Source organism: Aquarana catesbeiana, linkage group LG01 (assembly GCF_042186555.1).
Source record: "Aquarana catesbeiana isolate 2022-GZ linkage group LG01, ASM4218655v1, whole genome shotgun sequence".
Taxonomy (NCBI): domain Eukaryota; kingdom Metazoa; phylum Chordata; class Amphibia; order Anura; family Ranidae; genus Aquarana; species Aquarana catesbeiana.
Window position 1 is genome coordinate 262231606 of NC_133324.1, and position 23331 is coordinate 262254936.

General features: G+C 43.1%; 1 protein-coding gene across 1 annotated transcript in view; it reads left to right on the forward strand.

Moving 5' to 3' along the window:
• ADGRD1 (adhesion G protein-coupled receptor D1) overlaps nucleotides 1-23331 on the forward strand; it is a 921219-nt gene that overhangs the window by 146433 nt on the left and 751455 nt on the right. The window contains exon 11 of the mRNA XM_073628314.1: nucleotides 7007-7114. Within this exon, the coding sequence (XP_073484415.1) occupies nucleotides 7007-7114 (108 nt within the window). The remainder of the gene's footprint in view (nucleotides 1-7006; nucleotides 7115-23331) is intronic.

The following is a 23331-nucleotide window of genomic DNA, read 5'->3' on the forward strand; positions in this document are numbered from 1 at the left end:
AAAAAAATAGATTTTAAAAAACCAAAAAAAAAAAAAAAAAATTGATTTTAAAAAACCAAAAAAAAATAAAAAACATGATTAAAAAAAAAAAAAAAATTAAAAAACACTTGATTTTAAAAAACCAAAAAAACAAAAATATACAAACTTTATTCAAAAAAAATAAAAACAAAAATAACTTGCTAAAAAAATAAAAACATAAACACAAAAATTGCTTTAAAAACAAAAAAAAAAAAAAAACACAAAACAAAACTTGATTTTCCCAAAACCAAAAAAAAGCCTGTTTGTGAAAATCAAAAAGCCAAAAATATTTTTTTGTGGATTTAGGTATAAATATTTAGATATAATTATATTTTGCTACATTATTAAGATATCATTCTATTTTTGTCAATGAACATTTTATACTAAATGCAGAACTGAATGCATAACAACCATTAATAAAAACATCTCCTTATAGGAATTAAATAAATGTGTGGTTTGTTATTTCAAGGCTCAGTATCATTTTAGTTATAATTGTAAAAAAGTTGTTTACAGTGGCAATGGAGCTTATTTAGACATTTAAAATTACAATACAGTTGGCACTACAACTGCTCGACCATAACCTAGGAGACAGCCCAAAAGAAAGGCAAGCAATAAATATAATGCAAGATTTCATCAATAATTTTTTTATTGTCAAAAATTATATATCCTGGCCCATTGCAATGGCCCCCCTACCCATAAAATAATTAACATATTGCTGTCTAACTTGACGGGCACTTTGGGGGGCCAAGCCAGTACGGACAGTATCCAGGCCTGTAAGGTTGGCTTCTATTTGTCCAGCCTCAGGCCCAACTGTGCCTATATAATTTGGAGCATGCTTATTTAAAAAGTTGTGCAGAATGCAGCACGATAAAACAATAAAATTAAGTTTGTATTCCGCCAAATTAATGGCTGTTTGAAACAGGCGGAACCGGCTGGCCAGAATTCCAAACGCATTCTCAACCACTCTTCTAGCTCTGGCCAGCCGGTAATTAAAAACCCTCCTCTCCGGGGTGAGTGTTCTTTGGGGGAATGGCCTCATGAGGTGCTTGCTGAGAGCGAAGGCTTCATCGGCAATGAAGACAAAGGGGAGTCCTTCCACGTTATCCTCATCAGGTGGCAATCCCAGGCCACCACTCTGGAGACGCTGGCAGAACTCCGTCTGGGCAAATACTCCTCCATCCGACATCCGGCCATTCTTCCCCACGTCCACATATAAAAAATCATAGTGTGCCGACACCACCGCCATTAAAACAATACTGTGGAACCCCTTATAATTAAAATAATATGACCCCGAATGGGGTGGTGGCACAATGTGGACATGTTTCCCATCTATAGCCCCTCCACAATTGGGAAAGTCCCAACGGCTGGCAAAATGGGATGCCACAGTCTGCCATTCCTGTGGCGTTGAAGGAAACTGGGAAATCAAAAAAGAAAACCAAAATCAATTAATTTGTAAGCTAACATTGCAAGAAAATTAGACAATTAAAAACATTATTCCCCAGCATCAGTATAACATTCAATAATTTAATTGTTCTGGAATAACTAATATGGAAAGGCACACTTATCAGATTGCTCACCCCCTCTGATGGAACATTGATTACATTTTAGGGGGTTGTGAAATCCCTAAAAAAAATTACTTTGAGGACACGCAGGAATTTAGGGACTAAAAAGGCTACAAGACTGCAGTTGTCGCACTCTGCAGGTGCAGTTGCTAACCAGCTTACAGTAAATGAGGTAATGTAAAAAGGCATTCATGTTGCAAGGAGTACACAATCACATGCAAGGGCAATTAATGAAAACACTTTGAGGCTTGCATATGATTTGATGATGGAAATCAGCAGAGCTTCTGCTCATTTACTAAAGCACTGGAACAAATGCACTTGTAGAGTGCACATGCATTTTGCAAAGTGCCACATATATTTGCTTTAGACAAATCAACACCACAGAACATTCCAGCAAATTTTAACGAGGGTGGGGGTGGGGGGGTTGTGAAATCTAGATAATTGCTCATTAGCAGCAAACTATTTGGAGTGAGTTTAGGTGGGGGGGGGGGGGTTGTGAAATCTAGATAATTGCTCATTAGCAGCAAACTATTTGGAGTGAGTTTAGGTGGGGGGGGGGGGGGTTGTGAAATCTAGATAATTGCTCATTAGCAGCAAACTATTTGGAGTGAGTTTAGGTGGGGGGGGGGGGTTGTGAAATCTAGATAATTGCTCATTAGCAGCAAACTATTTGGAGTGAGTTTAGGTGGGGGGGGGGGGTTGTGAAATCTAGATAATTGCTCATTAGCAGCAAACTATTTGGAGTGAGTTTAGGTGGGGGGGGGGGGGGTTGTGAAATCTAGATAATTGCTCATTAGCAGCAAACTATTTGGAGTGAGTTTAGGTGGGGGGGGGGGGGTTGTGAAATCTAGATAATTGCTCATTAGCAGCAAACTATTTGGAGTGAGTTTAGGTGGGGGGGGGGGGGGTTGTGAAATCTAGATAATTGCTCATTAGCAGCAAACTATTTGGAGTGAGTTTAGGTGGGGGGGGGGGGGTTGTGAAATCTAGATAATTGCTCATTAGCAGCAAACTATTTGGAGTGAGTTTAGGTGGGGGGGGGGGGGGGGGTTGTGAAATCTAGATAATTGCTCATTAGCAGCAAACTATTTGGAGTGAGTTTAGGTGGGGGGGGGGGGTTGTGAAATCTAGATAATTGCTCATTAGCAGCAAACTATTTGGAGTGAGTTTAGGTGGGGGGGGGGGGGTTGTGAAATCTAGATAATTGCTCATTAGCAGCAAACTATTTGGAGTGAGTTTAGGTGGGGGGGGGGGGGGGGTTGTGAAATCTAGATAATTGCTCATTAGCAGCAAACTATTTGGAGTGAGTTTAGGTGGGGGGGGGGGTTGTGAAATCTAGATAATTGCTCATTAGCAGCAAACTAAATACACTCAAACAAAATACATTCCAAATGAGTAGACTAGGTGGATATGTTCCCATCACTTCATGCTGGGAAGGTTATTGAAGGAAAATATACATGCATGACAAAAAATAACAGGAAAAAAATCCAGCATGTGTGAGGATAAAAAGGGGACATTCACACTATATTGCAATGATGGTAAGTAGTGTTTGAAGCAAGAAATACATTATATTATCAAAGATTACATAAAAGAACATGTGATGCTAATAAAAGAAAAATATCTTACCTTAATATAGTCCTTCTGCAGGACCTGTATGATGGCAGAACAGGTCTCTGGGATAATGATCCCCAGAGCCTGGGGGGAGATGCCTGTCGAGAACTTAAGGTCCTGCAGGCTTCTCCCTGTGGCCAAATACCGCAAGGTAGCGACCAGCCTCTGCTCCGGAGTGATGGCTTGCCTCATGCAGGTATCCTGCCTGCTGATATAGGGGGTCAGCAAAGCCAACAAACGGTCAAAAACGGGGTCCGTCATCCGGAGAAAGTTCCTGAAATCCTCAGGATTATTCTCACGGATCTCACGGAGCAAAGGCATGTGACAGAACTGGTCACGCTGAAGCAACCAATTCTTGGTCCATGAACTCCTCCTCGCCCTGTTCATGGACTGGTCTTGGGCTGAAGAATAAACTACAGCACCAAGCACATACAATGCACGAGCTCGACGACGAGTACGTACAGGTAACATGGCTTCAAAACGGTCGGCTGGTCAGAACGCACTAAACAGAACGCACTGAAGAACAGCAAGGCCTGTGAAGAACGACCTGAAAATCAGGAACGAGCGGCCAATAAAACAAAGATTTCTCAATGCCAACTGACCAAACGCACTGAAAAGCAGATACAAACCTCACAAGCACAGACTGAACAACAGTTAAAACGAACTGAAAAATACGAGTCTCACAAGCGCGAATCGTCTCTCACCAAACTTCTACTAACACGAGATAAACACGAGATTAGCAGAAGGAGCCCAAAGGGTGTCGTACGGGCTATTGAACTTCCGTTTTATAGTCTCGTCGGACTTGGTGTACGTCACCGCGTACTAGGCTGTCGTACTTTTGTGTGGTCGTGTGTGCGCAAGTCCGTTCGTAACAAAGTCTGCCGCAAGTCCGCCGAAGGTACGTCGGAAGTCTGTCGGACAGGCTGTCGGACTTTTGTAGACGAAAAGTCCGACCGTGTGTACGCGGCATTAGAGTTACATGGAGGGTTAGTGTTAAGATTACAGGGAAGGTTAGTTTGAAGGCAAGATACTTAGTGTTTGGGTTACAGGCATGGTTTTTGTTAAGGTTACATAGATGGTTAGTTAGAGGGCAAGGCTTAGGGTTACACAGATGGTTAGTGCTAGAGTTACAGGGAAAGTTAGTATTAAAGTGGTTGTTAACCCACTTCTATAAAATGCTCCTATCCCCTCTGTAATATTATAAGTGCCCCTGTGGCTGTGTTATATGATAAACATTCTTATCTGTACAGCTAAAACATTGGCTCCTGGCGTTCAGGTGCCTCCTCTCTCCTCGCCCCTGCTGATAGTTCCAGCCTGTGGGGCCGAGCACTGCCACTGACGTCAGCTGGGGAGGAGAGGAGAGAGAGAGCAGAGAAGTCACATGATCACAGGGAGCCGATGTGTTAGCGGTACAGATAAGCATATTTATTATATAACGCATGCACAGGGCACTTATTGTAATATTACAGAGGGGATAGGAGCATTTTATACTTAGCATCAGAGCATTAGGAGCCAGGGTGGAGGGGAGGGGCGCTGACATGCAGACAGGCAGGGAGGGGGGAGGAGGACACAGGAGCAGAGAGGAAACAGATAGCAGGCTACAGATGACGGAGGCACGTAAACTGACCACGGTGTCAGGGCTCAGCAGCCATGATACACCGTGGTCAGTTTACAAAGGGGAGGGTATAGCCAGGCAGGATCAGACAGGTATTTTTAGGTGTTACAGGGGTCCAAATGACACAGCACAAGCACTGTACTGTATAACATGATTTAAGGGAACAGGATCTGTTTTTTTTTTTATTTTTTGGACTAACAAACGCTTTAAGGTTGCAGGGAGATTTCATTTAAGGGCAATGCTTAAGGTTACTAATATGGTTAGGATTAGAGTTACAAGGAGGACAATAAAAGGAGAAGTATAGCCAAAGCTATTTTGACTATACTTCTCCTATGGATCACAGAAGTGCAGTTCATTCTGAAGCCCGCTGTCGGCTGATGTCACAGAGCCGGTCCAGGCTCTGAAAAGATCCCGACCATATGGTGGGGGTCCACCCAGAAGCCTGGGTCGACAGCTGGCTCAGCCTCTTAGCGATCTGCTGAGAGACTGAGCCAGCACCTCTCGCCCCCTCCACAGCCCAGCGCTCCAGTGAGCCTGGGGGGGGGGGCAAAGCAGAGAGGTGGAGATGATCCTTTGCTCACAGAATGCTCAGGTAGAATTCAGCACTGAGATTATGGTGCAGGGAGCAATGCCCTACTCTGCAATACTAACAATAGACCTCACACTAACTGAGAACCGTGCAAACACCGCTGATCAATTAGTTCTCAGTGCAAAACCGTCAGGGGACAGATGAAGCATCGCATTGATGCTGCATCCACCTAGGTGAGATAAATGTTTTTTTTTTCTAAATCCCATAATTCACTTTTAAGGTTACGGGGAGATGTAGTTTGGAAGCAAGACTTAGGGTTACAGGGAAGGTTAGTATTAAGGACACAGAGAGGGTTAGTGTGTGAGCAAGGCTTAGGGTTATAGGGATTGTTAGTGTTAGGGATACAGAGAGGTTTAGTGGGAGGGCAAGGCTTAGGGTTACAGGGAGGGTTAGTGTTATGGTTACAGGGGGAGTCAGTATTAAGGTTACAGGCAGGGTTAATGTGAGGGCTAGTTCTAGGCTTATAAGGAGAGTTAGAATGAAGGATGGTGTTAGGCCAGGTTCACTTGTTTACACTGCAGTAACATATTCATTTTGCAGTGCGTTACCACAACGAACAGTAATATGTGAACTATGATGTATTATGGTGCCATGCATCCCAACGCATATCACAAAAACAAACCTGCATTGTAGCACACAACAGCACATAGATGTGAACCATTCAAAATGGAGGTGCTATACTGCAAAACAAGTGAACAAGCAACCTAGCACACATTAACATGCATTCATTAATGTTGTTTGACCACCACACAGTGAGGTTGATTTACAGTACTACAGGAGTAGACCATGGTCACTTTGCAAAGTGAACTTTTACCTGGCTTAGTGAGTAAGGTGCAGTTAAGTGATAATTAATTTTGCAACAAATATCCAATCAAGTCCAAGAAAAGTGAAAAAGAAACAGGATTTTTGCTCATTTGCTCACAATTTTTTTGTACATAATTGAATGATTAAACTCACAGCTTCACTTCATTCACTAAGTTAAGTGAAATCTCACTTTGCAAAGTGAAAATGCTCTAGTGCTCCTGGACCAGGTAAGCAGCAGGTAGACAGTCGCAAAACAAATGCAAAAGGAAACAATGGCAATCAGGCATGGTTTTCTACCCTTTAACCATCACTTTGTTTCCAAGAATGTGCTGCTCTGTAGTCAATGATTTAGGTGATTGTCATCTATGGGCACTTTAGGATTTTCTATTCTCAGGGAATTATTAGAATCACTTTCAACACTAAGGGGTTTATTTACTAAAAGCAAATCCACTTTGCACTACAAGTACACTTGGAAGTGCAGTCGCTGTGGATCTGAGGGGGACATGCAAGGAATATAAAAAACAACATTTTTACTTGTACATGATTGGATGATAAAATCAGCAGAGCTTCCCCTCATTTCAGATCTTCCCCTCAGATCTACAGTGACTGCACTTCCAAGTGTAGTGCAAAGTAGATTTGCCTTTAGTAAATCAACCCCTCTAGTTCTAATCTTCTAATGATTGCACACCTAGACCATTTAGAATAAAAACTTCTGTTTTGAGAAGGGCCATTTGAAGTACTTTTTGAATTGAATATTGATACATATTCTTTCTATAAATGTAGCCACTGTCATTTGTTGATTTGCAGATTACTCGATGGTAAAGGTGCCTCAGGCTTTGAGCTTGCCACACTACCGCTTTCCATCTGAAGGACAGTCTTACATCTCTGTTCCTGGTGAAGCATTTCTAAGCAAATGTAAGTTTTATTTTAAATGTATATATTCTGTTACCTTGTTATATATTTTCTTTTTATTTTACTAAGTTTAAAGGGAATCTGTAATGATTTTAGGGTAATTTTATTTTTTTACAAATTAACATTTAATAAAGGATGCAACCGATTTGACAGTTCACTTTACAGTGCGCCATGGGTTTAGAAAACAGAAAGCACAGCAGTGGCATTTTCCTTTCAAACTCTCTCCCTAATTAAAACTTTGGAGTCACTTCACATGTAAAGAGGAGTCTACAGCTTCATCTGCTGGCTGTAAAAGCATGCATATTTGATACCGATTTAAACCTTAATATGTTCATATGCATGTACATATTTACCTACTGAACAAATACATGTACTTTTTAAGCCTTGAATTAAAATAAATACATTACAAAATACTAAACACTACCTTTAACTACTTGCCAAAAGACGGCTACAGCGCGGGCCTTAATTGCTGGGAGGGCGTCCATTGACGTCCTCCCGAGTAAGCCCTGCGGGTCGCGCGCGGCGTGCTCTGTGATCACCGAGTCTATGAGACTCGGCTGATCACAGATCTGAGTAAGGGATCGATCCCGGCCCCTTACCACGTGATCAGCTGTCAGCCAATGACGGCTGATCCCCTGATGTAAACAGAAGCTCAGTAAACGGTACTTTTTTTTCCTCACGCTGTCAGCGTGAGGGGAAAGAAAAGCCGACCACCGGCTTCGGTCAGAGGGACATCGGTCCCTCACACAGAAAGCCATGGCTGCATTTTCCGTGCCCACCAGTGTCAGCTGCCAGTGCCCACTGTGCCACCTACCAGTGCCACCTATCAGTACCCACCAGTGCCACCTACCAGTGCCTACAGTGCCACCTACCAGTGCCCACAGTGCCACTCGTCAATTCCCACCAGTGCTGCCAATCAATGCCCATCAGTGTCTCATAATCAGTGCCACAGATCAGTGCTGCCTATCAGTGTCACCTACCAGTGCCCATCAGTACCACCCATCAGTACCACCTATTAGTGCCCTTCAGTGCCACCTAGCAGTGCCCTTTAGTGCCCCCCATCAGTGCCAACCATCAGTGCCCATCAGTGCCAACCACCAGTGTCACCCATCAGTGCCACCTCTCAGTGCCACCTATCAGTGCCACCTCATCAGTGCTTATCAGTTCCACCTATCAGTGCCCATTAGTGACGCAGTGTGAAGCCAAGCCTAAGTGTCTCACCCATGGCCCAAACATCCTCAAAGCCAGCCCCAGCTCACCACACTCAATAACCTCTGCCACTTTCACAGAATACTTTTTGGAGGTAGGAAAGTGTTATTGTCTTTTCATTATTATAAACTCCAAGACAAGGTCATTGACAAGGCCCCGAGAAGGAGTGATTCTACCACATATGGGAATGGGCAGCTAATGTAAAAGACAGTATAAGTAAAAAACATTATAACAAATACAATAGAGCATGTGTAAAATGTTTATGCAATCTAACCAGACAAATATTGCTTTGCCACGTTAAAAGTTTTTTCACAGCTTGTATTTATCCACTGTTATTGCTTCTTGCAGTTAGTGGCTCATGAAAAAAAATCTCTCCATTAATATTTAGTGAATATTCCCGCCAAAAGGCGATTAATTTCTTTGCTACAAGGGCCATTTGTTTCCCTTTTTGCACAAAAACACATATTTTAGGAAAGAAAATTTTTTAACCTCCCAAGCTGTATATGTTTCTAAAAGCAAAGACCCTGGAGAATAAAATGGTGGCAGTTGATTTTTTTTAATGTCACATGTTTATAAAATAAAAATTTAAATTAAAAATACACAAAAGTTAATATTAGTGCACACAATTTTTGGCAAAATATTACTTGTTGCAAAAAGTAAATAGATGTCAAGCCTTAAAATTGCACATGCCCATGAAAAGGCAACGAAATTTGGTACCTAAAATCCATAAGTTGCTTTAAAAGTATTTACAGGTTATTAGTTTAGAAATAACAATGAATGGCCCTAGAATTTGTTTTCCTCAGTACAACATTCGCAGCAATGTGTAATGTATAGTGTAATCTTCATTGCACGCATTTGCGTTGCGTGTATATGGAGAACATGGACATTAAACTTTTTTTGTGTTTTTTTTATTTTCTATGGGTTATTTTTTTTTGTCTATAATTAACTTTATTGCTTCTGGCTAGGTGATAGCACACTGTAATGGCAAGTTCTCTATTAAGACATCAGGGGTCAATTAGACCCCTGATGCCTCCCCTGTCCTCCACAGAAGCAGAGCACATACCATGCCCCAATAGCTTCTTCCCCAGCCATAGCGACCCAGGATTAACTTTATTGCTTCTGGCTAGGTGATAGCACACTGTTCGTTTTATTAAAGACACCAGGGGTCATCAGCTGAACCCAGAAGCGATGTAATATCACTTCCATGATCTTTTACTGGAGGGGAGACCATCAAACAGATATTCACTGGTCTCCCTCTGCTCCACTTGCCAACACTTGCCATACCATTCCTGGGACCATTTTCCACTGAATGTAATATATTGCAGCTCCAATCCTTAGATGTGGTGCCTGCATTTGTTTTATTTTTTAAAGCTTCCCCCCCCTTTTTTTTCACCTGGTGACCCTCTAGTAACACATTTCCTGTCTTAGCTTGTTTATGTTCTGGATGAAGTAATAAAGCAGACACCTTTGGACAACAGCAGTGCCAGACTGGGGAGAGGGTAGTGTGCAACAGATTTAGATGGACTTAACTAACAGATTGAAGCTGAGTTCCAGCTAACATGTTATAAGCACTTACAGCAAACTTTTTTTTCTTTTTTGGGATAAAAGTTTTGTATAAATGAATAGAAGCTGACCATTGTAGGCACCCCTGTCCATGTTAAAGGGTCTGTCTCAACCCTCCAACTGCTAATTTGTATGGACTGCTTGGTTTGTTAGAGCAAGTTTAAAAATAACAGACGTATTGGCCGGATCACTTAGAGAAAAAAAAAGGAAAAAAAGAAAACAAATGCAGCCACCACATCTAGGAATTGGTGAGCTACAATTTAAAATTATTTTTGTTTTGGGTTTTATTGCATCTTTATACACACCCCTGGCTACTACAGCACCTGGAGGGGGGGGTTTGTGGATTTGCTGGAAGTCCTGGGGAAAGGCTTAATAATGCTTTGAATGCTCTGATGTGGATGTGGCTGGAAATGCTAAGTGATTTTATTTACAAAGATTGAGTGGCACTATGTAAGAGTACCAGAAGAGGTACTTTGTAATTTTTTTTTTGGAGTGGAGCTGTTGAGGATAAGAAGTGCTTACACTCTTCTCTTGTAAGTGTAATTACTTCACTTGGTGTTGTGTTTTTCGGGAGCTGCTTCTGAGCAGGGACAGCATGGGGATTGCATTATAGTTATTTGCTCGTGCTCTGGAAACTGACTCTTTAGTTTAAAGCATGCAAATTTGACATTTAGCAGAATTCCTGGCATCATTTTGACACCAATCCATTTTAGAGTCTTTGTTGTGATGTTTGAGGATGTTTATTGTTGTTTTTTCACTTTGAATGGTCGGCCAACGCATTAAACAAGTCGCTTCCATTGCAGCGTGATACAACTGATGGCAACTCACTGCCATGCGGTATGTTCCCCAAAAAGAGGGCAGGTGCATTTTCTTGTGTTCTGTGGGGCATTTGTAACCTATTAAAACTGAATGGGCTTTCATAACGCAATGCACATTTGAATCCACAAAAATAAAGGCAATGCAGCGCTACTCCGAACCAATAAAATGACCATAAAGTATTAGTTCAAAACACCCTATACACAATTATTACATAAGATGGGAAAAAAAAACCCTCAAAAATAGTATACAATGTGTAAAAAACACAACACAAAAACTGCCCAGTGAGACTAAACAAATAATTAAAAAATTATAAATACCTCCCTAGGGGTTAAATATGCTGCAAACCAGTGTATGTGATATGTGCAATAATGTTTTCAACTTATAGAGGGTGACAACATTATTGCACATATCACATACACTGGTTTGCAGCATATTTAACCCCTAAGGGGGCATTAATCACTTTTTAATTATTTGTTTAGTCCCACTGGACAGTTTTTGTGTTGTGTTTTTTACACATTGTACATTTGTACACACGGATATTATTTTTTAGGTTTGTTTGCCCACCTCATGTAATAATTGTGTATAGGGTGTTTTGCACTAATACTTTATGGTCACTTTATTGGTTCGGAGTAGCGCTGCATTTCCTTTAATGTGTGGATTCAAATGTGCATTGCGTTCTGAAAGCCCATTCAGTTTTATTAGGTGCCACATTGCCTTTATTTTTGTTAATTCATTTGATGTGGGGACACATGTTTATGTTGGCAGCCGATCATTAGATATCACACTAGGGAGGTCTGCACGGTGGTTGTTTGATTATATTGCACATTTGAACCCAGCCTTAAAACTCTTTTACTGCTTTTTATGAATTAATCAAAATTGTGTCCACATACTGCACACAGTTGCACTTTAACCACTTAAGGACCGCCCACGCAGATATACTGCGACAGGAAGGCCCTCCTGCGAAATCATGTACAGGTACGTCATTTTGTGCAGTGGGTCTGGGGTGCGTGTGTGTGCACAGTCCGTGACCCACTCCCGCTGTGATTGGACACCACCGATCGTTTCCAGAAGAGGCAGAACCGCGGTCTGGCTATATAAACAAGACAGACCGGCGTTCTGTGAGGGAGGAAGATGGAGATCTTGTGTTTCTGCTAAGCAGAAACATGGATCCCTGTCTTCCTCCAGTTACAGCATTCTTCCCCCAGTTAGAAAGCACTCCCTAGGAGCACAACTACCCCTTTGATCACTCCTGATGTTAACCCCTTCCCTGTCAGTGTCATTAGTAAAGTTACAGTGCATATTATTTAGCACTGATCACTTAATGTCACTGGTCCCCAAAATGTGTCAAATGTGTCCGTTGGGTGTCCGATTTGTCCACCGCAATGGCGCAGTCCCATTAAACATCACTGATCGCCGCCACTACTAGTAAAAAAAAATACAAATTTAAATTCCATACAAATATTCCCTAGTTTGTAGATACTATAACTTTTGCGCAAACAATCCATATATGCTTATTGGGATTTATTTTACCAAAAATATGTAGCAGAATACATTTTGGCACAAACCGATGAAGAAATTTGAGTTTTTTATTTTTTTTTTATTGGATATGTTTTATAGCATAAAGTAAAAAATATTGTCAGTCTTTTTTGTTTATAGCGCAAAAAATAAAAACCACAGAGGTGATCAAATACCACCAAAAGAAAGCTCTAGTTGTGGGAAAAAAAGGACATAAATTTTATTTGTGTGCAGCGTCGCATGACCGTGCAATTGTCAGTTAAAATAACGCAGTGCCGTATCTCAAAAAATGCCCTGGTCATGAAGGGGGTAAACCTTCTGGGGCTGAAGTGGTTAAGTAAGAACAGTTTTTGAAATATTAATGACCTGTAGAAATGTTATTTAATGTTTTTAATATCCAGGAATCTTTTTGTCTGGCCGACAAAAAAAAACATTTTACCGAATTTCTGAGAATTAGACATTAATCATTTTTAAACTTTTTGAATTCTAGAGGTTAGGCTCATTCCACTTTAGTTTTTAAAACAATGTGGAAAATGGAGTAAAGCTTTTTTTTTAAGGAGAAGCATAGGTTTTAGCCATATTTCTACTGTAAACATGAACTTTATTTTCGTTGGAATTGAGAATAATTTTCCTTAATTCCTGGAAATGTCAGATACTTTGCACTTAGGTGTTTAAAATTATAGGCGACAAGTTCTGCTGTGTACTTTTGTAATGAGCAGCTTAGTTTTAAGCCATATTTTCACTTAAAATGATCTGATTTTCTAAAAAATGAGGTCCATTTTAAAGTTTTATTTTGTTTCAATTGCTGATGTTCTTTGCATTTTCAGTAAAATACAAATTATACGCTCAGAATGCTTAAAAAATGTTCTTTTGTCACTATACATTATGCAATGATGTGGTGCTTCCCAGCAGTGAAAAAGTAATTTAAATAATTTATATCTCTTTGCGCTGCGGAACTTGATATATCTTTTTTAAACCTAACCTTTTCTTCGTCAGAAGGGCAATGAATTTGTTGAAAGAAAAGATGGCTCCTTTTTCTCTTTCCATTAAATCACCATGCCTAGCAGGTCACTGTGGCAGTGATGTATTTAAAATAAGGTGCCATTATGTTTGCATTTTGTGCTACCAGTCTCTGATTCATGATGGTTTCTTTACACTTTGAATGAACTCAAAGCTTGTCATCCAGAAATCACCAGGCAGCTGCACAGTCAACGCCAATGGGAAGATGAGTTGATATTCAAATAAGACAGTGAACAGAATCTGACCAACTGGAATAGAGTTAGGGCACAATTTGGATTTGCATAGTACATGGTCAAAATCTATGAGTGTAAATAAAACGGTGTGGTACTAATTTAAATTGACAGGTTGGAATGGATTAATGTTCTCTGTGAGGTGCTTAGAGAAATATTGATATTATGCACATTGATTCAATTTAATTTAACTTACTGAACTTATCAGCCTTAGGAAATTTTTAAGGAAGGTGGCACTGCCATGTCAAGCCAGCGCAGAATAACTTCACCCCTCAAATCTCTCATGTCCCCATAAGCACTGTTTTCAAAGCAGTTAGTAAGTTGATTTGTTCGTGACCACTGTCATGTTGTCAGTGTTAAGAACATAAGGACAAACAGTGAGGTTTGAATGTCCAGCATTAGCGTATTACCCTTTGTACTATAGCTGCAAGCATTTTTCACCTGCATTTTTCAAAACTGGTGGTAACTGTTCTCGCCTATCTGATGGGTGACGATAGTAAGCAATGACTGCTGAAGTTCTGTTTTTGTAGTCACCTCCCCCCAGTTTGAAGTACTGGACAATGGAGAAACAACAAAGAGAAAACAGAACAGGCGCCTCTGAGTGTAGACCGTAGGATACTTTAATGAAAACACAATAAAAACATTCTCACATGTAGGGAGATATAATTAGACACATCTAATCAGCTCAAACATCCGGTGTGCACCATGTGTCCGGGGCTCGCACTGGAGCTGTCACCACCAGTGCTCCTGCTGCCTCAGCCGGCCGGATGGTGCAAAGATGGAGGGGAGCCAGTAGCGAGGGCTTGGCCGCATGCTGAATCGCAACATCAGGAGTGATGATGTTGCCAGTCAAGCTCGCAACGCGTTTCGGAGCATACGCACTTGGGCTCAGAGATAATGCATGCTTGTCAGAGAACCATTACAAATGCTCGTTCCCGTGCGCCAGCCAGATGTGCGGCACGAATATGTTAACCCCGGACCAGGCACGCACGTTAGTACTCTCATACGAACAAGTGCACGTCGGCGTGGGCATGTCCGCAAGCCAACGAATCACAGCACAGGGCGTCCTATTTAAAGGATCAGCATACTGGTATCAGTGCTGCATTGTCTCAGCTAGTTCCTGTATCCTTGATTGCTGTTTGATTGAACCTTGAACCTGAAACCTTGGCCTTCCTGACTACTCTTTTGGATTATCCCTGCAACTCTGTTTACTTCTGCTTCCTGTACTGAACCCGGCTTGAACTTCTGACCACGGCTCTGTCTTCCGATCTTGTACCTCTCTGCCAGCCCATTGCCAACCTCCGCTAGCCCCTGACTATGAACCTGCCTATCGATTGTGCACCTTCCTGCCAGCACGTTGCCGACTCCTGCTTGTTCCCGACCTTGCAAGTTCTCCTGTTGGACTTTCCTGAACCTATCCAGGATCAACATCTCACCATCATCTCTAGGCTCCGGTGTTCCTGATCCTGCCAACAGGCACCTGCACCCTTCCGTTGCCCTAGCAGCCCTGTCTCCACCTCCAGGGGTGTTGGGACCGGAACCGTGCAAGAGGCCACCCTCGTCATTTCAGACTCCCCAGTAAGGTACGTGACAGTACAATCCAGCCAAATGGAGTCTGAAAGGGGGGCCTCAGCTATGGATGCTCTGTGCCAGCAGATTGCAAACCTCACTCAAGCAGTCCAGGGCCTGCAGGATGGCTATCAGCGATTTGAGCAACGAGTGGAGTCTCTCTCTCCAAGCACCTCGGCACGCCAGACAGCCGCAGCACCTGCACCGTCGATCTCAACTTCTACTCCCACAGTAGTGGTGCCACCCCCTGAGCCACGAGTTCCTGCTCCAGAAAGATTCATGGGAGACCGCAGTAAATTCCGCGCTTTCAGAAACGCTTGCCATCTGTATTTCCTACTTCAGCCTCGCACCTTCTCCTTGGAAAGTACCAAGGTGGGATTCATCATCTCGTTGCTACAGGGAGAACCCCAGACCTGGGCTCACCATCTATTAGAACAAGCTAGTCCCTTGCTAGGCACCATGGACTTTTTTTTGGATGAAATGGCTAAGCTTTATGATGACCCTCAGCGCACCACTACAGCTGAGGCTAGTCTCCACTCCCTCCAGCAAGGCCGTAGGCCTGTGGAGGACTATGTCACAGACTTTAGACGGTGGAGTTCCGACACACAGTGGAACGATGCCTCTCTTCGCTTTCAGTTCCGCTCAGGACTGTCAGAGGCATTGAAAGATGAACTAGCTCGGGTGGGGGTCCCCAATTCTCTTGAAGAACTGATTCAGCTATCTATTCAGATCGATCGCCGGCTAAGGGAGCGAAGATCTGAAAGAACCAGCCAATACCGGCCGATGTGGATGTTACCTAGGGTACCCAGCCACCCACCTATTCCTGCAACCCCACTATCTGCTCCAGTCACTGAAGCCTCCGAGCCAATGCAATTAGGCCTGCTTCGTGCCCCATTGACACCAGAAGAGAAGCAGCACCGCCGTATGAATAATCTCTGCCTTTACTGTGGAGGAGCCGGTCATTACGCCAACATGTGTCCTAACAAGACTCGTAAGTGTGTCTCTCCTTCTCTTGATCCTTGTGCTTTGGCTCTATCAAGATCAACTCACATTGCTGTTCCTGTCTCCCTACAGCTTCCGGAAGGGGCACTCCAGGTCCAGGCCATCGTTGACTCAGGTACCTGTAGTTGCTTCGTCGACCATGCCTTCGCCCTGCATCACAAGATTCCTCTACGTCCCAAGCAACACAAATTGTCCATACGACTAGCTGATGGGTCCAACATCAAATCTGGGCCCATCATTCAAGAAACTCAACCTCTGCCCACTGATATCTCACCCAACCACCAAGAACTGTTGTGCCTAGACGTGATATCCTCACCACTCTTCCCAATCATCCTGGGAATGCCATGGTTGCAAGCACACAACCCACAGATCGATTGGACAACCGGCAAAGTGGTCTTTCAGTCTGCCTATTGCCTTCATAACTGCCTCCAAACCCTCCACCACTCAGTACCAGTTGTTGGCTGTCTCAAACCCACATCCGAATCCCAAGATCTTGTTCCACCCGTATACCACGATTTCCTGGATGTCTTTGATAAACAGAAAGCAGACACCCTTCTTCCCCACCGGGCCTACGATTGCCCAATTGAACTTTTACCAGGGGCAGAAATCCCCTTTGGCCGGATTTTCCCCCTCTCGGAACCTGAACTCTTGGTCCTGAAAGACTACGTCAACGAAAACCTCAAAAAGGGGTTCATCCGACACTCTACTTCTCCAGCCGGAGCAGGAATATTCTTTGTTGAAAAGAAGGACCACTCACTCCGGCCGTGTGTGGATTACAGGGAACTAAATCGGATTACCGTTAAAAACCGCTACCCCCTGCCTCTAATTCCAGAATTACTCCAGAGACTCCGCTCTGCAACGATTTTCACCAAGTTGGATCTACGAGGTTCTTACAACTTGATCAGGATCAGAAAGGGTGATGAGTGGAAAATGGCCTTCCGGACGCGGTTTGGCCATTTCGAGTACCTCGTTATGCCCTTTGTGTTATGTAACGCACCAGCAACTTTCCAGCATTTCGTAAATAATATTTTCAGAGACTTCCTAGACTTATTCATGATCGTTTATCTAGACGACATTCTGATTTTCTCGGTTTCCCTGGAACTACATCGTGACCATGTGAAACAGGTCCTTCTTAGGTTAAGACAAAATGGACTCTATGCCAAGGCCGAGAAATGTGAATTCGAACAGCAGACCATTCACTTTCTCGGACTAGTAATCTCTACAGGAGGGATGGCAATGGATCCTCAAAAGGTCACAGCCATAATGTCCTGGCCGCCTCCCGTTGACAAGAAAGGGGTACAACGGTTTATTGGTTTCTCCAATTTTTACAGGAAATTTATTAAAAACTTTTCGGGTATCATCATGCCCATCACTCAGCTCACCAAAAAACAGAATCGCTTTCAGTGGACAGAGGTAGCTCAAGCTGCTTTTGACAAATTAAAGAGACTATTCACCTCTGCCCCGGTATTGAAGCACCCTGATCCTGCCCTTCCATACATACTGGAAGTAGATGCTTCAGAGAGTGCTGTAGGGGCCATCCTGTCTCAGCGCCAAGGACCTAAAGCTTTAATGCACCCTGTGGCCTTTTTCTCGAAGAAATTAGGGCCTTCAGAAAGGAACTACGATGTGGGGGACTGGGAACTGTTGGCAATCAAATCGGCTCTGGAAGAGTGGCGGTACCTCTTGGAGGGAGCAACACACCCAATGCTGATCTTCACAGATCACAAAAATTTAGAGTATCTCAGGACTGCTAAACGTCTCAGACCCAGACAAGCAAGATGGGCTCTTTTTTTTCTCGCTTCAGTTTTCATATAACCTACCGGCCCGGATCCAAGAATGTGAAACCAGACGCGTTGTCGCGTATGTTCACGGAAATCGAGGTTCCACCTCAAACGGATACCATATTACAGGCTGGGAATTTTTTGCTCAAGCATCCAGGGGAATCTCTCTGCCTCCAGATATGAACCTTCAAGAAGACCATGGGCTCTATTGGCAGGGGAATAAAATTTTCGTACCATAGAATCTGCGTACTACTATTTTACAAGTGTGCCATGACTACCCGCTGGCCGGCCATTTCGGGGGACACAAGACCGTGGATTTGGTCCAGAGACATTTTTGGTGGCCCAGCTTAGCAAGGGACTGCAGGAAATATGTCGGCTCGTGCTCAATTTGTCTCAGAAACAAGAACAGCAAAAGCAAAGCATGGGGATTATTAAGACCACTACCCATTCCTGAAAGACCCTGGGATAAGATTGCGATGGATCGGAAGGATTTTCATCCATCTTTGTAGTGGTGGACCGCCTCTCCAGGATGTCACATTTTGTCCCCATGAAAGGGACCCCATCAGCAACAGAAACTGCTGAAGTTTTTATTAAAGAAGTGGTGAGATTGCATGGAATCCCTAGTGACATTGTTTCAGATCGTGGAGTGCAGTTTACTTCAAGATTTTGGAAAACACTGTGCGAAGCACTGGGCATCAAACTAAATTTCTCCTCAGCGTATCATCCCCAGTCCAATGGACAGACTGAGCGTACCAACCAAACGCTAGAACAATACCTGCAATGCTTTACCTCTTTTTCCCAGGAAGATTGGGCCTCACTATTGCCCTTGGCGGAATTCGCATTTAACAACTCTACCCATACAGCTACCAACCAACCTCCCTTCTTCTCTAATTATGGGTTCCATCCCTCTTTCTTGCCAACGCTAATTCGAGACTTTCCGTTACCAGCTGTTCAGGACAGACTAAATTTCCTTGCTACTAATAACCAGGTGCTGAGAGAGACCATTGCCAGGACACAGGAGGTTAATAAAAGATTCTTTGGCAGAAAGAGGAGAGGAGAACTGGATTTGAAAGTGGGTGACCGTGTGTGGCTTTCAACAGTCAATCTGAAACTGGCCTGCCCGTCCAGGAAATTGGGACCTAAATATCTGGGACCTTTCCCAGATCAATTCAGTGGCGTATGAACTTGAACTTCCCGACACATTCAAGATACATCCTGTGTTTCATACTTCCTTGTTGAAACCTGACGTGGTTAATCCCTTTCCAGGACGCGAAATGGGGCCCCCAGAGGCCATAATGGTGGATGGAGAGGAGGAGTTCGAGATCGAGACCATTGTGGACTGCAGAAAAAGGCAAGGACATAATCAATATTTAACTAAATGGAAAGGTTTTGGCCCAGAAGAAAATTTCTGGGAACCGGAAGCAAACCTTCATGCCCCAAGGCTTATACAAGCCTTTCATCGCTCTCATCCAGAAAGAAGGATCCAGAGGGGCATCCGGAGGCTGCCCGTAAGGAGGGGGCAATGTCAGAGAACCATTACAAACGCTCGTTCCCGTGCGCCAGCCAGACGTGCGGCATGAATATGTGAACCCCGGACCAGGCACGCACGTTAGTACTCTCATACGAACAAGTGCACGTCGGCGTGGGCATGTCCACAAGCCAACGAATCACAGCACAGGGCGCCCTATTTAAAGGATCAGCATACTAGTATCAGTGCTGGATTGTCTCAGCTAGTTCCTGTATCCTTGATTGCTGTTTGATTGAACCTTGATCCTGAAACCTTGGCCTTCCTGACTACTCTATTGGATTATCCCTGCAACTCTGTTTACTTCTGCTTCCTGTACTGAACCCGGCTTGAACTTCTGACCACGGCTCTGTCTTCCGATCTTGTACCTCTCTGCCAGCCCATTGCCAACCTCCGCTAGCCCCTGACTACGAACCTGCCTATCGATTGTGCACCTTCCTGCCAGCATGTTGCCGTCTCCTGCTTGTTCCCGACCTTGCAAGTTCTCCTGTTGGACTTTCCAGAACCTATCCAGGATCAACATCTCACCAGCATCTCTAGGCTCCGGTGTTCCTGATCCTGCCAACAGGCACCTGCACCCTTCCGTTGCCCTAGCAGCCCTGTCTCCACCTCCAGGGGTGTTAGGACCGGAACCATGCAAGAGGCCACCCTCATCATTTCAGACTCCACAGTAAGGTACATGACAATGCTTCTTTGTCAAGCTATCCCTACATGTGAGAGAAAACTACAAAAAGAGAAATTACTTATGCCTTTAGTCTTCCCTATTCCCCAATGTGGATAATTATTAGAGGAAGAGAGGAAAGATCCCTAGTGCTGCACGTCCACGGAGTCCTATAGTGGTATGAGAGAGACCTACTCAGCCTGGGCTCCTGCCTGCCCTTGCTGGCACTCCTGCAGTGGTTGCAGCTTCACCAACACTACTCCCCATAGTGATCGAGCCTGAGCGGCACACTAAGCAAACCGTGGGTCACAGTGGATAATTATTAGTTGCTTTTTTTTAACCTGAACCTGATTGATTTAAGTACCAATATCTTTACTTTAATTCTCCTTTTTATACTTAAAGAAGAAATCCTGGTATAGTACATTTTTACACAGCTACACTGGTCCTACCTGGACCAATGTACTGATGTAAATGCCATACATGGCCAATGCTCCTGTAAGCTGGAAATCACTGAAGTAGACATTGTTACTTCAGTGATCTCCACCTCGTCTTGGGTCCGCTCAGTACACGTGCCATTTAAAGAATGCCTTGCATTTTCTCAATGAATGCAAAGCATACTCTGATTAGATGAGGTAGAGAGGTGGGGTGGTGATGGGAGCAGGACCCAGTAGCAATGTCTATTTTAGTAACGTCTATCTTCTAGGGGCATTGGTCAGGTATGGTTATGTAACTATGTAAAAAATATAAAAATAGTGGAAATATTGCGCCAATCCCAAAGAAATATATATGAACAGCTGCCAACACAACAATTAGACAAATTGTGAATCAAAAAAACAAAGAATACAGTGTGGCGCTAAAACAGACTTGTTCCTCATTCAGGTCAGGCCCACTAAAAATCAATCAGGGGGCCAGACTTACCCAATGAGGTATTTAATTGAAATTAGGATTTTTAACAAATCCTCTAATGTAAAAAGAAAATCAGCAGAAAAAATCAAGTGTTCCCTATAGTTTGTCTAATGGGAATAAGTATATATGTTGTTAGAGTATAGAAAAAATAATAAAATAATGAACGTGATGCTAATATTATGGTGCCGTGAACCAACAACCAATATGTTAAATCATAGCTCAAGTAACAAGTGACATGCTAAGTACATATATAAAATGGTGAGTACAAAAACTATGAAAATGTAAGACTCCATATAAATGTACTCATAGATAAACAGTGTTCATAAACAAACTGAGTGAAATGGAATGTGAGTCCCAAATGCTGGACCGATGAAGGTACACCCAAGTACTTGATCACTTGGGCTTCCTTTGAACTGCCAAGATGGTTCCCGTATATTCAAATGGTAGGCATGATGTTGGAGATATAGGTGTGTAAAAAATACTCTTACCAAGAGTGGTGGACTCCCCAGCCAGCGGCTTGGGAGTCAGAGCAGGCTTGTGATGGAACGAACGGCAATGAGTAGAATGTAGCTTCGTCCGTCATTAAAAGTACAGGAAGGTGAGGGTCTCCACAGGATTATCCCCCACATTAAGATACTCCATTCACCATACAGCTCCTCCGGTGGAAAAATCAAAAGAGAAACTCCACATAGCGTAAAACTGCTTTGAGACGAACTTTAATAAAAAGCTTTGCAGTGAAGGGATGTACACTGACTCATGGACTAAGTAAAAGTATATTGGCCCATAGACAACACCAAAAGTCAAGGTGCCAAAACATAAAAAATCAGTTAAAAAAGCGCTTGTTCAGTCGTGGCATAGCAGGCATATCGAACCCGACGCGTTTCGTCCGCTAGGACTTCAACTGGGGTGTATGCCTGCATGCCACATTTATGCCTCTATATATACTAAAACATAATTTTGAAAAGAAGCCGCACCTGCTTACACCATGTGAGACGCCGCTTCCGGGTGCCGAGAGATGACGTCAATGCAGTAATAACCTATCATGATGGGCAGCAGTGGAGATGTAAGACCCGGTAAATTCAATGCCAATTGGTCAGGAGAACTCACCGTCGCCATCATGATTGACAGCGAACTGGGCCAATAACATCACCGATGGCGCGCCCTCAACATCCGGGTCCGCCCAACGCGACACATTAAAGGTCACCTGACAGTCGCAGACGGAGGGTCACGGGCTAGCTGGTGTCATGTGAAGCCGGCGGCCAATCAAGGCTCACGCAAGCAGCGCGTGACGACTATATCGGAAGTAAACGATAATATCATGGTGAGGTGGAGCGCAAATGCGGTGCAGCCCTCTATCTCAAATGTACATCGGGCACCTCCAACACCGCGAGAAGTGTATGGACCGCAAGTGCGCTCCATCGATCTATCTCTCAGCAACAGCAGAATCCATGGGGAAATATGTATAATCAAGAGGGCTCCGCAGCCTCGAATACAGCACTCTACTTAGTGGAGCCCTACAATCTCCAAAAACAGAGCGCAATATAATGAAACTATAATTAAATTAAAATTGAAACTTACCCACTGTAAATCAGCTCCATTTTTATAGGGAATAAGAATAAGTTGAACTAAATATAAAAATATATATGACTAAAAAAAATATAAAATAAGGAATCTGTGGATTACCAAGCCTGAAATTTGTCTTTAACTGAACAAGCTGGAGTTAGAAGCTGATTGGTTACTATGCACAGCTGCTCCAGATTCTGTGCGCACCAGCTTTATTCAATTCTCTCCATGATTCTGTGTGGTATATAGTGCCTTGTCATCCTTAGAGGTACAGTATAAATGACTTAAAGAATAAAGAAAGTTTAGAAAAAATTATTTTACTATGCATTATTCCTTTTTAAAACATAATTAGGGGTATACTCCTAAGAAAAATTGTGAGTATCAGGTTGACAAAAAACTTTGAAATTCCACCTCTTGGGGGAAGGTGTAATTGCTATTATTCAGTTATATTCTTTCCCTAGCCTCTCCCTGATCAGAAATGTCAGCTGTGGGGCCCCTATTGTGGTTGCCCAGTCAATAAACTGAACCCTGTACAGACTGCTGAGCAGAGCAAAACTGTCAGCTAACAAAGTTTTTAGTTTTGTCTGTTATGAGTATTCAGTTCAGGCAGTAGACAGGAGAGCTGTATATCCTTAAACTCGGTATGGCATCTTTGCTTTGACAGAAAGAACACAAGTACATAATAAAATATCAAGTGATCTCTGAGGAGTAAAGCCTCGTACACACGGTACGATTGTTGGGCAACCGAACGTCTGATTTTAGTCTTAAGGGCGAGTTCCAGGATCTTATCTTGCATACTAACGGTACAAAATTGTTGCGCAACAAACACGAATGTAGTGACGTACTATGAGGAATTT